The following is a 15,391-nucleotide window of genomic DNA, read 5'->3' on the forward strand; positions in this document are numbered from 1 at the left end:
GGGACGTGGCACTTTGCAATAAATAAGTGGGGTTTGGGTTGTAGTTTGGGCACTCGGCCTTTAAAAGGTTCACCATCACTGCCATAGGGCTTCGTAGTTTTCAGATGTAGAATAGAAGTTCCTCCTAATGTTGTGCTGGAATCTCTTTTCCTGTCGCTTGCATCCATTGCTCAGTGTCCTACTTTCTCTGGAGCAGCAGAAAACAAGCTTGCTCCATCCTGAGTGGACGTTATCAGACAAGGGAAACTGGAAGTATAATCCAATGGCAATCCAAACGCAATCATGGGGTTTCACATTATTGCGTGATAGACTACCACACGCAATTTCGGCAATGGGAGGTCAGTCCGAACGCAATCATGGGGTTTCGGGCTATTGCGTGAGAGGTGATCACACGCAATTTCGGGCAATGGCAAGCTATTTTCGGGCAATGGGAAGTCAGTTCGAACGCAATTCGAATTCACGTAAATTCGCTGAACTAGCAAATTCATGTGAATGCGTTGGCCCCACTTTCTTTTCATTTGAAATTAAGAGAAATTCCTCCCATGTGATAAACTCCAGTGAAAGAGGCTGGAAAGAGCTCCCTGCTGGGGATGCTTTAGCAAGAGATCCTATATTGAGCAGGGGGGCTCCATGACCCATAGGGATCCACTTTAACTGCTATGGTTCTGTCCTGTGGAATCCTGGGTTCTGGAGTTTAGGGAGGGCCCCAGTGATCCTCCAAACTGCAAAGCCATAGGATGCAGCCACAGCAGTGAAAGTGGGACCATAGTGCTGCCACTCTAGTAGTGTGCATGAGTGGTCCAGGCTTCTGTCCACTTGCTATCCTCCATCCCTCAGCCTCTTATTTATTGGCTGCAGCAGGGGAAGGGTGTTCACATCTCCTTGCTCCTCCTGCCTCTTTAAGGAAAGGGTGGCAGAGAGGTGGAGGGAAGGCGGATGCATTTCTGCAGAGCTGGGAAAGAGGGTGGTGGTGCTGGAAAGACGCACCGTGACATCACCATCCATCCCTCCATCCATCCCTCCATCCATCCACCCAGCCTCCTTCCCAGCCAGAACTGGGAGGAATGGGAAAGAGGCAGACCAAGCTGAAGCCAGAGACCCAGACAGCAAAATCTTGCCACTGATCCAGGAGATACTGCAAAGCATCTGAATTTTGGGTCTCTGTGTGTATTTGTGTGCTTTTAAAAGGGATGCTCATCACCCAGGTACACCCAGGTTTCCTCTTGCATGGCTTAAGATGCTGAGTCTTCAAATATCTTGGGCCTTTTGGTAAAGGATGCCAAAATAGGAGGAGATGCTGTAGAGGCGGGACTGGGAAGGATCAGGCTACCTGAGCTGTCATCATGTTGGCTGTGTTTTGCAAGGCAAGCTTAAAAGACAGTGCAAGTGCCTTTGACTAGCCATGGTTGAGGGTTATTTGATCTGACAGCCTCTGGACTCTTTGCCTCTGTGCCTTATCTCTGATCATTCTGATTTATCATTTTTAAAGTCTCTAGTCTGTATGATCCCAGACACATAAGGCTCAGAGATCAAATGTGCAGACGCTACTCGGTGTGTATGTGCCTTTGAGTCATTTCTGACTTGGGGTAACCCCATCGTGGGGTTTTCTTGGCAAGTTTCTTCGGAGGGGGTTTGTCCTTGCCGCCCCGAGGCTGAGAGAGTGTGACTTGCCCAAGTGGGTTTTTATGCTCAAGCTAAACCTATTTGGGAGTTATAGTTTGATGTGGGGGTTTGGTGTGAACTCAAATGGTGGCATCCAAATACTGAACCTGTTTTGGTGTTATAGTATGATGTGGGTTTTTGGTGTGAACTTGTATGGTGGCATCCAGATGCTGAACCTGTTTTGGAGTTTTAGTATGCTCTAAGTTTTAGTGTGAAGTTAAATGGTGGCATCCAAATGTTGAACCTATTTTGCAGTTTTAGTGTGCTCTGGGTTTTAGTGTGAACTTAAATGGCATTATCCAAATGCTGAACCCATTTTGGGGATAGGATTCAGCAACTTGTTGCCGTTGCTGTAAATATTACCATAGTACCATCAGTATGCTTAGCATTGTACGAAAGAACCCAGCCAATAAAAACACACATCCCTGCCAAAGGTGTGCTTTGGAGACCCCCTTCCTGGGAGAAAGGTGGCCATATAAATTAAATAGATAAATTTTAGTCTAAAACCCCAGATGGATTCATATGGAGCCGCCAATGCTCATGCGCTCATCTATGATGGCTAAGAGTTCCTTTTTCCACACAGGCAAATCCACAATGATCCCTCCGACAGCTGTGATGGCAAGTCCTTCCAGCGATGCGCTCTTCCCTACGCTTGCTTCTCAGGAACTGTGGAGGTCCCAGGTGACCGGGTACGCGGGATCCATCACCCGCCACATCAGCCACCGCGCCAACAACTTTAAAAGGCACCCGAAGAGGAGGAAACACATCCGGCCTTCCCCTCCGCCTCCTCCAAACACCCCTTGCCCCATCGACCGGATCCACTTTGGAGAGATCCATCCACAGAGGTCCTTCCTGGAACTGTTGTTCAACGGGTGCATCCTTTTCGGGATCGAGTTCAGCTATGCCATGGAGACCGCTTACGTGACGCCGGCCCTGCTTCAGATGGGATTGCCAGACCAGTTGTATGGGATGGTTTGGTTCATCAGTCCGATCTTGGGTGAGTGGGATCCAGTGCGCCAGCGGCACATCATGGCCCTGATCCAGCTAAAGTAAGAGGCATTCAAAACTGGTCCAAAATGGTACCGCACATTGTGTCACATACAAATTTTAATGCTGCAACATGCAACCTCTTCCTTACATTCTCTTCACCTTCAGGCTAGTTTCCACTGCCTTTGTCCACCAACGACCAACTTTAAAACAGGGCTGGCTACTTTGTTTCCATACACAAAGAATTTCGATTTTGAATTGATGTTCTCACACACTTATGGCATATATTGGTCCGTCCTTGGCTTTAGACTCCACCAAATGCATCTGAGAAAGTCTATGAAAGCTCAGGCAGCCAACTTCTTTCTTTCAGTTAGTCCCAAAGGAGCTACAAGATCTCTTTACATACCATTTGTGGCGTGCTGGCCAATTGGCCGTAATAAAGTTATTATTATTATTATACCATTTGTGGACCTGGTTTTGTGCACCTTCAAGTCGTTTCCGGCTTACAGTTGTCTGAATGTTGCTCATTATTGGGTCTAAGCAATGGGAATGGCAGGAGGAAGGGTGACATGAGTGGCTGCCTCTCAAATGGAAATTATTTCTTTGTAATGTGGCTGTATTTCTTTTAGAATTTACAAGGTTCAGTATCTGAATCAGCCACTTGGAGGCAACAGAGAGCCTTTTCCGATATGCTACAATGCAAAGACATTGGCAAGAACTCTTAACTTATTAGCAATTAATAATTCAACAAAATAATGAATAACAGCTCGGGGGATCAGAGAAATGAGTGAAGGAACTAGTTCCTTTTAAAAATTAGCATCCTTAGATGTGGATATATGTTTCATCTCCTTTATTGTCGCCTTATCCTAAACTCTCCAAAGCAAAATATCATTTTGCTTCATTATTATATACCACCTTTCTCTCCTTTCAGGTTTTCTGCTGCAGCCTTTGCTGGGTGCCTGGAGCGACCGATGCACCTCGCCTTTCGGCAGGAGGAGACCCTTCATCTTGGTCCTGGCCATTGGTAATTCCATGTTTAATTTCACTCTTCCAGCTCAGGTAAGGTTGTCCTAAGGAATAACGGATGGAAAACTGGAGAGGACTCCTCTACTTTTAATGGTTGCGTAGAAGATGGAGTTTCAGAAGGTGTTGTTTGCTACCTGGTTGTGGGACAAGCAGCACCTGAAGATAGTCCCTCTTCTATAAACCTCACGTTCACCATAAGTCAGAAAATGACTTGAAGGCAAACAACATCACACAAGGCGACCCTATATTAAGTCTCAATAAAATATTAAGTCTCAATAAAAATCCCAGTAGGAACTGGGCCCAGTTTCCTTGTTCCAACCGTTGCCTGTGGCTGCTTTACCTTTAGGAGCGTTGGCAGGACTTTCCCTTATGCTGAACGGCAGAGACATCGGCGTCGCATTGACCGACACTGTGAACAACCACAAGTGGGGCATCGTGCTCACCATCTGTGGGGTCATCCTGATGGACTTCTGCGCCGATTCGGCGGATAACCCCAGCCATGCCTATATGATGGATGTCTGCAGCCCGGCAGACCAGGACCGGGGATTGAATATCCATGCCTTGCTAGCCGGTGAGTTTCTGGTATGGAACCTGTCTCTTCTGCTTTGCAAAACCCGATATATAAAACGGTAATGAAAACAGCTTTTTGTGGGTTAACTCAGCAGGGGTAAATGAAAGGTACTACATCTAAGCAGGAAAAATGAGATGCGCACGTATAAGATGGGTGAAAGCATGAAAGCAGTATATGCAAAAAGGATCTAGGGGTGTTAGTAGACCGCCAAGCTAAACATGAGACTGTGATGCAGCAGCTCAAAAAGCTAATATGATCCTAGCTCCATCAATAGAAGTATAGTATCTAGATCGAGGGACGTAATAGCACCACTGTATTGTACTTTGGTCAGTTAACATATTGACAAGCTGGGAAGTGTCCATAGAAAGGTGACCAAGATGACGAAAGGTCTCTTCCAACTCTGCGATCCTGTGATTCGCTGTGTGATTTTTCTCCTCCTGGCAGGTCTCGGAGGCGGATTTGGCTACGTCGTCGGAGGGATCAACTGGGACAGAACCAGTTTTGGGAAGGCAGTGGGGGGGCAGCTTCGCGTCATCTACATCTTCACCTCCATCACCTTGATGGCGGCCACCGTTTTGACGTTAGTCAGCATCCCCGAGCGAACCTTGCCCTCCTTCAGCAAGAAGAAGAAAGTGATGAAGAGTCCCAGCTTGCCGCTCCCGCCTTCGCCGCCCCTTCTCTTCGAGGACTGTGCAAGCGACCACCTCGCCACTCACAACCCGGTCCGCCTCTATGCCAGCTTCACCAGCCCCATCTCTCCGCTCAGCCCCTTGACCCCCAAGTATGGCAGCTTCATCAGCCGGGACAATTCTTTGACGGGGCTTAGTGATTTTGCGTCCTCCTTCGGGACCTCGAATATCGACAGCGTGCTCATCGACTGTTTCACCACCGGGCACGACGGGTACTTGGCCACCTTGCCGGCCAGCTTGCCCAGGCAGGCAATCAGTGGCAGCTTCCCTAGAGCTCCGGAGGGTTTCTATTGCCATGAAAATGCCGCCTCCGAAGGGAGAGAAAATTTGGGGACTCCTGGGGCGGACGGAGATGGCTTGCGGGTGGGATCCCTGGATGCCATTAAACCCCGGGCATCGGGGATCCTGAAAAGGCCGCAGACTTTGGCCATCCCAGATATTATTACGGGCAACATCCCGGAAAGCAGTCGGAGAAGAAATGTCACCTTTAGCCAACAGGTGAGCTGGAAAACAAGAGAGGAACATACCTGTGCTCCTCTTCTATTCATCTTTCCAGTGTTTGGAAATGAGTATTAAGGCCTGGTGTATTATATTGCATCCATAAATTGGTATAGAGAGAGATCCAATTTGAGACTCTCTGAAAGAAAGAAGTTGGCAGGATGAGCTTTTGGAGACTTAGGCCCATTACAAATGGGCATAAAGTATGGACTGGGTCCATATTAGGTTTGGAAAGGGGCGTCACTTCCAGACGCCCCTAACCCTAATACGGACCGTGTCCATACAAAATGGCGGCACCCGTTCCACAAGGTGGGCCGCCATGTTTATGTAGCGGACGCGCTGCGTCTGCATGTCACACAGCACATATGATGCTGCAAGTGCGCCATTGGCCCCTTGCAGTGTCATATCCACGCCGCAAAGAGAAGCGCCCTTTTGGCGCTTATTTGCAGTGCGGAGGAGCCTCGCGGTTTGGATGCTGGGGCTCCTCCGCGCTGCAAATGAAGGCGGTGGCAGACCACCCCTTTTGGGCGGTCTGTAACGCCCCATAGGTCTGCTTCCTCAGAGGCATTTGGAAAAATCTGATGCATCTGAAGGAGTAGACTTATGTCTAGGAAAGCTCCTGCTGCCATCTTCTTTATTTCATTTAGTTTCAAAGGTGCTACAAGGTCTTTCTACATCCTGATTCTACAGACTAACACAGCTATATCTAAATATACTACAGTATATTATATTATACAGTAAGCTAAGTATTGCCTGAGGAAGTAGACTTGAGTCTAGGAAAACTCATGCTGCCAACTTATTTCTTTCAGTGAGTCTTAAAGGTGCTACAAGATCTCTCCACATACTGACTCTACAGACCAACATGGCTATATCTTTGAATCCATAAATTGTTTAATGTTCAACTGTTAATGTTCATTTTTCCATTCCATGTTCAGGATGACCTAAAAATAATTTCAGTGCCCTTACAGTGTATTGTTTTATGTACATTTGCTTGGAGACCGTTCGAAAGGGAGGATAGAGAAAAAGAAAGGCAACAGTTAAAACAAAATGGATAACGTTTGTCAAGAAAGAGCCAGTGTGGAAGTAAACTCAGTGGAAGACGAACCACTTCTGGATTCTGGGAGTTGCAATCCAAAATATAATAAATTCTCAAGTTCTGATTTAATGTTATTTGGAGCAGGCCAGGTCATACTATTGCTTCTGCTGATTTGGCGACCAGTTTTTAAATGTATTTATTTTTGGTGGTGCAGGTAGCAAACATTTTGCTGAACGGGGTGAAGTATGAGAGCGAACTGAACAGCTCCAGTGAACTCTCAGAGCAGCCGCTTTCAATGAAGCTCCTATGCGCCACTATCTGCCACATGCCCACAGCCCTGCGAAACCTCTGCATTAACCATTTCCTAGGTAAGCCTCTGTGCCGTTGCTTTGACTATATGAACAGAGACCTGAGATTGCAGCACAATTCTTCTGGTTTGCTTTGTTGTTGTTGTTTTTTTGAGATCATAAAATCATAGAGTTGGAAGAGACACCAAAAGCCATTCTGCCATGCAGGAACTCATAACCAAAGCATCCCCAACAGACGGCCATCCAGCCTCTGTTTAAAGACCTCCAAAGGAGGAGACTCCACTGCTCTCCAAGGGAGTGCGATGCACTGTCAAACAGCTCAATGGATATGAATCCATTGCTTCAGGTCCTATTCTCTGGAGCAGCAGAAAACAAGCTTGCTCCATCCCCAACATGAATCATAGGAGTTTATCACATGGGATGGTGATAAATACGTTCTTAAATCCATTTTAAAAACCCGCAAAAACAGGTTGATTTTCAGACATGTTGGGGTTAATAAGAAATAGCACGACATGTGTGTGTGTGTGTGTGTGTGTGTGTGTGTGTGTATGTGTAAGTCTAGGAATTTTAGTCAAAAAATTGACCCCAAAAACCTGGATCAACTTCTCCAAAGGTCAGTATAAGTACTGTACTTTAACTCTTATCAAAAAAGGAACCATGCCCTGGTGAAAGGTGAGAGGCTTAATCTCTTCTCGGAGCATTTAAAAGAAGCATCAACCATCTCATCCAGCCAGTTTTTAGAATCATTATTATTATTTATATGAATAATGAGCACAAACAGTTATGCCTGTCAAAATGATCTTTAGCATCCTTTTCCTTTGCTTCATACACACACACACACCTGTACCTCCATGTTTGCTAGGGTTAGGGGCACCGTGAATATGGAAGGTTCAGCTGCTCCAAACCATCCCTCCTCTCTTTCTCTCTACCGATCTCTGACCTAGGCTGGCTCTCGTTCGAAGGGATGCTCCTGTTCTACACGGACTTCATGGGAGAAGTGGTCTTCCAAGGGGACCCCAAAGCACCACACGATTCAGAGGAGTATCAGAAGTACAATGCCGGGGTGACCATGGGATGCTGGGGCATGTGCATCTATGCCTTCAGTGCAGCACTTTACTCAGGTTGGTACCAAAAACCCTCTCTGGTCTTCCCTTGCAAATATCCTACAGCGCTGCCAGCAATCGCCTTGTTTGGCCAAAATCCAACCATATAGACCAGCGATACCCAAACTTTGGTCCTCCAAGTGTTTCGGACTTCAGCTCCCAGAATCCCTAGCTAGCTTAGCCAGCAGTCAGGAATTCTGGGAGCTGAAGTCCAAAACATTTGGCGGACCAAAGTTTGGTAACCACTGGACTATGGAGAGTCAGACAGAAAAGCTGACCTTTTCTCAGTTACATCTGCCAGTAACTTTTTGGCTGGCATCAACCAGGTCATAGAGCAGAGTCATAAACCAGGAGTAGCACAATTTGTAGTAGTAGTAGTAGTAGTAATAATAATATGATTTATTTATAGCCCGCCTTTCCTCAAGGAATCAAGGCAGGTTACAACATCTTAAAAACCATACAATGCACAGTAGAATTTAAACCAAACATTTACACAAGGTTTGCGCCAAACACCTTGCAGTAAACATTTCCTCCTTAAGAATACAGGTTAATCCCCATTATTTCTGTTCTGTTTTACAGCCTCGCTAGAAAAGCTGGAGGAACACTTCAGCATCCGCACGCTATATTTTATAGCATACCTTGCCTTTGGACTCGGCACTGGCCTAGCCACGCTATCCAAAAACGTCTACCTGATTTTGTCACTCTGCGTGACGTACGGCATTTTGTTTTCGACACTCTGCACGCTCCCCTATTCATTGTTGTGCGACTACTACCAGTGTAAAAAGGTAAGTCTCAAGTTGGTGCCCCGGCAGATTTTCTAGGGTTGCCACCTTTCTCTTATATCAAAAGGTATCTGTCCCTTTGGCCTGAGTGCCTTTATACATCCTAGCTAACGTTTCGGGAGTAAGATGTCACCCATAAAACATCTTGTACCAATGTAATGCAATGTAAATTTCGTAGCGTTACTCCATTCTTTTCCCCAATTTTCCAACAGTATTGAGTGACCGAAGTTCTGGGTCCATTTAACCATGATGTCTTTGACAATTTCTTCTTCTATATCTATAAAAAGATTAAAAGTTGCCCCCCAGACCTGAGACTTGACTTGAAGTATCTTGCAAGGACTTGAGACTCAACTTGAGACGTGAAGGTAGACTTAAGATTCAACTTGAGTCTTGACTTGAAAATATCTTGCAAGGACTTGAGACTCAACTTGAAGGTAGACTTAAGATTCAATTTGAGTCTTGACTTGAAAGTATCTTGCAAGAATTTGAGACTTGACTTGAGACTTGAAGGTAGACATAAGACTCAACTTGAGACTTGACTTGAAAGAATATTGCAAGGACTTGAGACTCAACTTGAAACTTGGAGGTAGACTTAAGACTCAACATGAGTCTTGACTTGAAAGTATCTGGCAAGGACTTGAGACTCAACTTGAGACTTGAAGGTAGACCTATGATTCCAGACTTGACTTGAAAGTATATTACGAAGACTTAGACTTGACTTAAGAGTATGTTGCAAGGACTTAAGACTTGAGACTTGAAGGCAGAGACTTAAGACTCAACTTGAGACTTGACTTGGAAGTATCTTGCAAGGACTTGAGACTTGAAGGTAGGGACCTGAGACTTGGACTAAAAGACTTGAATATATCACTGGTATCAGGTCATTATAACTTGCACTGAAGTTTGTTTTGGTGAAGTGGGTTGGCAGATTGGCTTGTGCAGAAATGTTTGCAACAGATGGTTTAACAAAAACCTCCTTCCCTCTGCACAGTTTGCTGGATCGAACGAAGACGGCACCAAGAGGGGCATGGGAGTGGACATCTCCCTCCTGAGCTGCCAGTATTTCCTTGCCCAGATTCTCGTCTCGGTGGTGATGGGGCCTCTGACCGCCGCGGTGGGCAGCGCCAACGGGGTGATGTACTTCTCCAGCGTGGTCTCTTTCGTGGGCTGCTTGTACTCGTCCCTCTGCGTCATTTACGAGATCTCGCCAAGCGAGGAACTGCCCGAGGAGCAACAGCCGCTGATGCTGAGCACATGAAGGTGGCGCAGGGTGCGAATCCAGCCCTGCCATGCCCCTTGTCCATACCACGGTGCTGTAGGAGAGACACTGAAAGGAGATTAACCACAGAGATGTTGTGCATCTAATAAAAGGAATGAAACACCATGCCTTAGCCTCTCTAAATTCAGGATGGGGAAAGGGTGGCCTTCAAGAAGGATAGGACTACCAGGAAGGTTGTGGTTGTGTGCCTTCAAGCTATTTCCAACCCTAAAACATCACAGGGTTTCTTGGGGCTGAGAGTGTGTGACTCACCCAAGGTCACCCAGTGGGTTTCCATGGCCGAGTGAGGATTTGAACCATGATCTCCACAGTCATAGTCCAACATAGTAGCTCAAACTACTACACCAAATTGGATTGTTGCTGCGGTGGTTTTGGACCAAAGTATCTGGACAGGGTTGACTAGCAGCATCACTGGAAGGTCAAGGGCTGAAAGAAGCAGGAATAATGCTTTGCAACAGCACTATTTTATCTTTGGACAATCCCAAAAAGACCCACAAGAAAATGCACCGAAAACAGCGACACTGGCGCACAGCTTGGATTAGGAACCGCATGAAAATAACATCCCATTTCCAATGGGTGGATGTACATTTGGAGTTGGATGCCCTATTTTCACAGCTGGATCTTATATAGGTATCATTCTCAGGTTCAACTTGCAATCCTATATCCACTTACTTGACAGTAAGTGATGCTTTTCTCTGAGAGAGCTGCTATGTGGATATAAGATGGCAAGTAGGCATCTTGAACTAAGTGCGAAATCCAACATCGTGGATTGGTTTGCTGTGTTTACAGAATGTGCTTTCAAACACCCTGGCGTGTATTTTAAATGCAAGTTGTTTTTTCATGCTTAGGATGGTAAGCTGGCACCTTTTCTTCCTTGGGTTCTGGATTTCTTGGCATTTGGAAATCTTTAACAGGAGCATATTCTATCTCTCATTCAGACCTTAAATTCTCCCCTCCTTGTATTCGAGGCAGAGAAATCCAGGAAGGAAAACTGGGTTGTATTCCTTGGCACTACGAAAGGGCCCTGGTACCTTTTGCTCAATTATACCATATTTATCCCAAATATACTTGGTATACTCCAGAGCCAAACTGGTTCGGAGCTGGAATAGGCTTTTGATGGTGGGATCTTGGGAGTTATAGTCCAATACTAAATTGCCCAAGGGCTGTTTTCAAATAACACACTTGAAATGGCATACATATAGGCCCCATACAGACAGGCCAAAATAAAGCTGCTTCGGGTCACTTTAGAGGTATGGCGTTTAAATAATGCATGCGTACTAAGAGCCCGGAGGCCGCACCAAAGCCACGATCCAGTCCTAAGGACTGGTGCACAGCTTTGGTGCAGCTTCCAGACTCTTCGGACGCATGCATCATTTAAACAGCATACTTCCAAAGTGACCCGAAGCAGCTTTATTTTGGCCTGTCTGTATAGGGCCATAAATTGTTTGCAATAGTACTGTAATGTAACTCTCTTGTAGTTTTTATGTGCGCAACAAAACTGCAATTTACAAAATGCAATTGAGATGCATTTGTCCAATAAATAATATGGCTTATGGGCTAAGCCTGAGCTACAATAATGATCTCTCATGGAACTGACTACTGACCATTCAAGGAACCCTAGTTGAGAAATTCTCCTCTGGACCAATGAGTATATTATTATTATTATTATTATTATTATTATTATTATTTACTATTTCAAGGATTTAAATCCCACCTTTCTCCCACAATGGGTTTCAAGAAGGGTTACAATACAAGACGGAACACGAGTGCATTTTTTAAAAAAGGATCTCCACGTGGAACATTTTTAATAAGGTTTTGAGCATCTCCGAATCTGTGCAATACATTGCATGACATACAGAGAAATGTATACAGCCCTGTTTAATGAAAAATCAAACTCAGGTTAACCGGGTGCAAATTTCCCTCGCAGGAGGTACCTCTGTGTTGAGCTATGCAATACAGTTCTTCTAACCCTGAGATAGTGAAGCTGTTTTTGGGAGCTTCAGTTCATTCCTCCAGTTCTTCTGTTTAGCCCAGGTCTGTCCTTTGAGCCGACAACCAAAGAGTTCTGCTTGTCCGTTTTGGTTTTCACTCTTTTGCGGCCGCATCTTCTTCCTGAGCAGCCCTTGCAGCCTCTCTGGCTCTTTGCCTTTTTGCCCGTTCAGCGTTTGTGACGGTCATTGGATGGAGGGGGAAGAATCCCGAAAGCCCTACGAAACAAAAGCCAAACGTACCATTGTTACCGTTTCCTCTCACGCCCTGAAATCAATTTGCTTAAACTGAAAGTGGTGGGGATAAAGACGTAACAAGAATGGCAACCTTTCAGCTGAGTCAAATGCACTCGCCATGGAAGAGACCTAAGTACAGTCTTTCCTTGTGCAAAGGACTGACTGGCCAATGCCCACACCTTCCTTCTCCATATTCACCATGGCACAAATCGGTTCTCACTCCAAATGGCTCCCAGGAATCGTGATCCTATTATATTGGTTAATGATTGGCCAATATTCCACTTTTGAGTAAGGCGCTGGAACATGTGGTGGTACCTCTTGGCTCCAGAGATTCCTGGACAAGATGGATATTACCTAGAGCAGTGATTCCCAAACCTTCCAGGTGCTTTGTACTTCAGCTCCCAGAATCCCAGGCCATTGGCCAAGATGGCTGAGGCTTCTGGGAGGTGAAATCCAAAATACCTGGAAGACCAGAGTTTGGGAATCACTGACCTATTGCTATTTCAGTCCAGCTTTAACCCTAGAATTCAAAGATATAAACTTGTTGGTCTGTAGAATCAGTACGTAGAGATCTTGTAGCACCTTTGAGACTCACTGAAAGAAAGACGTTGGCAGCAGGAGCTTTCATAACATTCGAAGTAAACTGAGGTCTACGAAAACTCATGCTTTCAACTTCTTTATTTCAGTGAATCTCAAAGGTGCTACAAGATCTCTCTACAGATACATAACTGAAAGAAAGACGTTGGCAGCATGGGCTTTCCTATACTTCAGTCAAATGAAAATGGTCAAATGCATCTGAGAAAGTAGACTGAAATCTGCGAAAGCTCATGCTGCCAATTTCTTTCTTTCAGTTAGTCTCAAAGGTGCTACAAGATCTCTCTACATACAGCTTTAACCCCAGTTATGGTTATGAGAGCCAGTGTGGTATTCTGGAGATCAGGGTTCGACTTCCTGCTCAGCCATGGAAACCCACTGGGTGACTTTGGGCAAATCACATAATCTCAGCCCCAGAAAACGGGTAGGATTGCCTTAGGGTGCCATAAATCAGAAACGATCTGAAGGCACACAACTACAAATGGGGCAGAGATGGTTTTGGTCTTGGTAGACCTATGGTCAACTTCCACGCTGGAGGATATGTTAAATCAAATCCATGAATGACCAAATCAACAAAAGCGGGTGGTCAAACGTATAGAAAATGCCACAGAGATTACCTAAAAGCTTTTCCACAGGCTTGGTGAGCTGGGCTCCGTTGGCTATCCAGTACTTGAGCCGCTCGAAGTTCAAGCCCACTATCTTCTCCTCGTGGTCGTTGGGAAGTGGGTCGTAGCAGCCAATCTGTTCTAGGTACTTGCCGTCCCTCGCCCGCTTGTTGTGCGCCGCAACGATCCGGTAGTAAGGCCGGTTGGCACAGCCCCCAAGAGCCAAACGGATGACCACATGGAGGTTGTGGTACTGCTTCAAGAGGAGATGCCCTGCAGGGGAGACCATACAAATGCAACAAGGAACAGAAAGACGTTGTTTTCAAGATTCTTACACTACTGTATTAGACTGTACAAATTACGGGGTTAGTCAGAATCTAACTATACAACCCATTAGATCTGGCCCTACTCAGCTGTCCTCTGAAGGGAGAAAGAAATGAACCAGGTCTTCTGAATCATAGAATCGTAGAGTTGGGAGGGACCGCAAGGGCCATCCAGTCTAACCCCATTCTTCTGCCATGCAGGAAATCTCAATCAAAGCATCCCGACAGATGGCCATCCAGCCTCTGCTTAAAGACCTCCAAAGAAGGAGACTCCACCATCCTTCCAGGGAGCATCTTCCACTATCAAAACAGCTCTTACTGTCAGGAGGGTCTTCCTAATGTTTAGATGGAATCTCTCTTCCTATAGCTTGCATCCATTGCTCTGGGTCCTATTCTCTGGAGCAGCAGAAAACAAGCTTGCTCCATCCTCAATATGACATCCCTTCAAGGATTTAAACATGGCTCTCATATCACCTCTTAACCTTCTCTTCTCCAGGCTAAACATCCCCGGCTCCCCAAGTCCTTCCTCATAGGACACAGTTTCCAGACCCTTCCCCATTTTAGTCACCCTCCTTTGGACACATGGCTCCAGTTTCTCAATGTCCTTCTTGAATTGTGGTGTCCAGAACTGGACACAATATTATTCCAGGTGGGGCCAGACCAGAGCAGAATATAGTGGCACTATTACTTCCCTTGATCTAGACACTATACTTCTATTGATGCAGCCTAAAATCGCATTGGCCTTGTTATCTGCCGCATCACACTGTTGACTCATGTTCAACTTGTGGTTTGCTAGGACTCCCAGATCCCTTTCACATGTAATCTTGTCAAGCCAGGTGTCCCCCATCCTATATCTATCCATGTTGTTTTTGCAAAGAATTCCACAACTAACCTTCTGCAACTATGGCACAATGTATGCAAAGAATTAACCCCACTTACCTAGCTGAACCATGACGTTTTCTTGCTGGAGGGGGGAAAAACGGAGAGGAGGTTGAACCTTCTCTGACGGAGAGCGCCAGTGCTACAACAAACTACAAATCCCAGGATTCCATAGCAATTAAAGCGGCACCAAACTGTATTAATTTTGCAGCGTAGATGCAGCTCTCATTGGCAGCCAGGGAACTCCACACATTTATCATTGTTAATAAAATCTTTTAATTAAAAGTATTATAAAATTCAAACAATTAAAGCACCAATCACATAAAATATATACAATAAAATATAAATATTTTAAAAATCACATAAAATAGAGTTAAGTTTAAGTTAAAAACAGTCTTAAAAAAAACCCCACCTGCTCCATAAAAAACACAATCCATTTTCAATTTCAGTATATTATATTATAATATATATATATATATATATATATATATATATGCGCTTTCTTCCACCTTGTCCTACCTTGCAGGGCTGTTGTGAGGATTCCAAGTGAGAGACCACCTTGAGCTCCTAAGAGAGGAAAATAGGGGTTATATTCTTACTAATAGAGTATAATATGTAGGTTCAATGCAGTCCAATGTTTAAAAAGCTAATTTTGGGACCAATGACCTTTACTTACAGCTTCCAGCAGCAGCAGCTGCAATCAGCCCCACTCAAGCCCTCTGCGCATGCGCGTCGTTTGCAGACCAGGTTGTTAGAACGTTGGTGGGCGTCAGCCAATCAGGTCGCGAGAGTAGACAAAATGGCCGTCCTCCCCTTGCGCAAAGCGC

General features: G+C 45.4%; 2 protein-coding genes across 4 annotated transcripts; one reads left to right on the forward strand and one right to left on the reverse strand.

Moving 5' to 3' along the window:
* Positions 1–989: 989 nt before the first annotated feature.
* Positions 990–11,150, forward strand: LOC149307771 (proton-associated sugar transporter A-like). The gene is made up of 9 exons (XM_089534399.1): positions 990–1,205; positions 2,246–2,659; positions 3,581–3,673; positions 4,022–4,246; positions 4,691–5,433; positions 6,684–6,833; positions 7,718–7,898; positions 8,460–8,665; positions 9,651–11,150. Exons 2-9 carry the CDS (start codon positions 2,257–2,259, stop codon positions 9,915–9,917), a joined length of 2,268 nt encoding a protein of 755 aa, XP_089390525.1. The 5' UTR covers positions 990–1,205; positions 2,246–2,256; the 3' UTR covers positions 9,918–11,150.
* Positions 11,151–11,709: 559 nt separating this feature from the next.
* On the reverse strand, positions 11,710–15,327 carry LOC149307772 (small ribosomal subunit protein bS16m-like). 3 transcript variants are annotated; one of them, XM_089536933.1, is made up of 5 exons: positions 15,241–15,327; positions 15,084–15,131; positions 14,625–14,649; positions 13,375–13,635; positions 11,710–12,145 (listed from the first exon to the last, which is right to left on the reverse strand). In XM_089536933.1, the coding sequence occupies exons 3-5, from the start codon at positions 14,635–14,637 to the stop codon at positions 12,024–12,026; spliced, it is 396 nt and encodes a 131-aa protein (XP_089393059.1). In that variant the 5' UTR covers positions 14,638–14,649; positions 15,084–15,131; positions 15,241–15,327; the 3' UTR covers positions 11,710–12,023. The 3 variants fall into 3 exon arrangements, with proteins under 3 accessions (XP_089393059.1, XP_089393061.1, XP_089393058.1); XM_089536935.1 differs by having other exon boundaries at positions 15,231–15,269; XM_089536932.1 differs by lacking the exons at positions 14,625–14,649; positions 15,084–15,131; positions 15,241–15,327 and having other exon boundaries at positions 13,375–13,651.
* Between the last annotated feature and the right edge of the window lie 64 nt (positions 15,328–15,391).

The sequence above is a fragment of the Sceloporus occidentalis genome, unplaced genomic scaffold (assembly GCF_023333645.1).
Source record: "Sceloporus occidentalis isolate IW3139 unplaced genomic scaffold, rSceOcc1.0.p SCAF_8, whole genome shotgun sequence".
Taxonomy (NCBI): Eukaryota; Metazoa; Chordata; class Lepidosauria; order Squamata; family Phrynosomatidae; genus Sceloporus; species Sceloporus occidentalis.

What these genes read in the sequence shown, in the direction of transcription:
- LOC149307771 (XM_089534399.1), top strand. Translation starts at nt 2,257, where the DNA reads ATGATCCCTCCGACAGCTGTGATGGCAAGTCCTTCCAGCGATGCGCTC. An exon ending in CATCTTGGTCCTGGCCATTG is followed by an intron (nt 3,674 to 4,021) that starts GTAATTCCATGT and finishes CTTTACCTTTAG; the next exon opens with GAGCGTTGGCAGGACTTTCC. An exon ending in TATCCATGCCTTGCTAGCCG is followed by an intron (nt 4,247 to 4,690) that starts GTGAGTTTCTGG and finishes TCCTCCTGGCAG; the next exon opens with GTCTCGGAGGCGGATTTGGC.
- LOC149307772 (XM_089536932.1), bottom strand. Translation starts at nt 13,651, where the DNA reads ATGGTCTCCCCTGCAGGGCATCTCCTCTTGAAGCAGTACCACAACCTC. An exon ending in GCCTGTGGAAAAGCTTTTAG is followed by an intron (nt 12,146 to 13,374) that starts GTAATCTCTGTG and finishes TTTGTTTCGTAG; the next exon opens with GGCTTTCGGGATTCTTCCCC.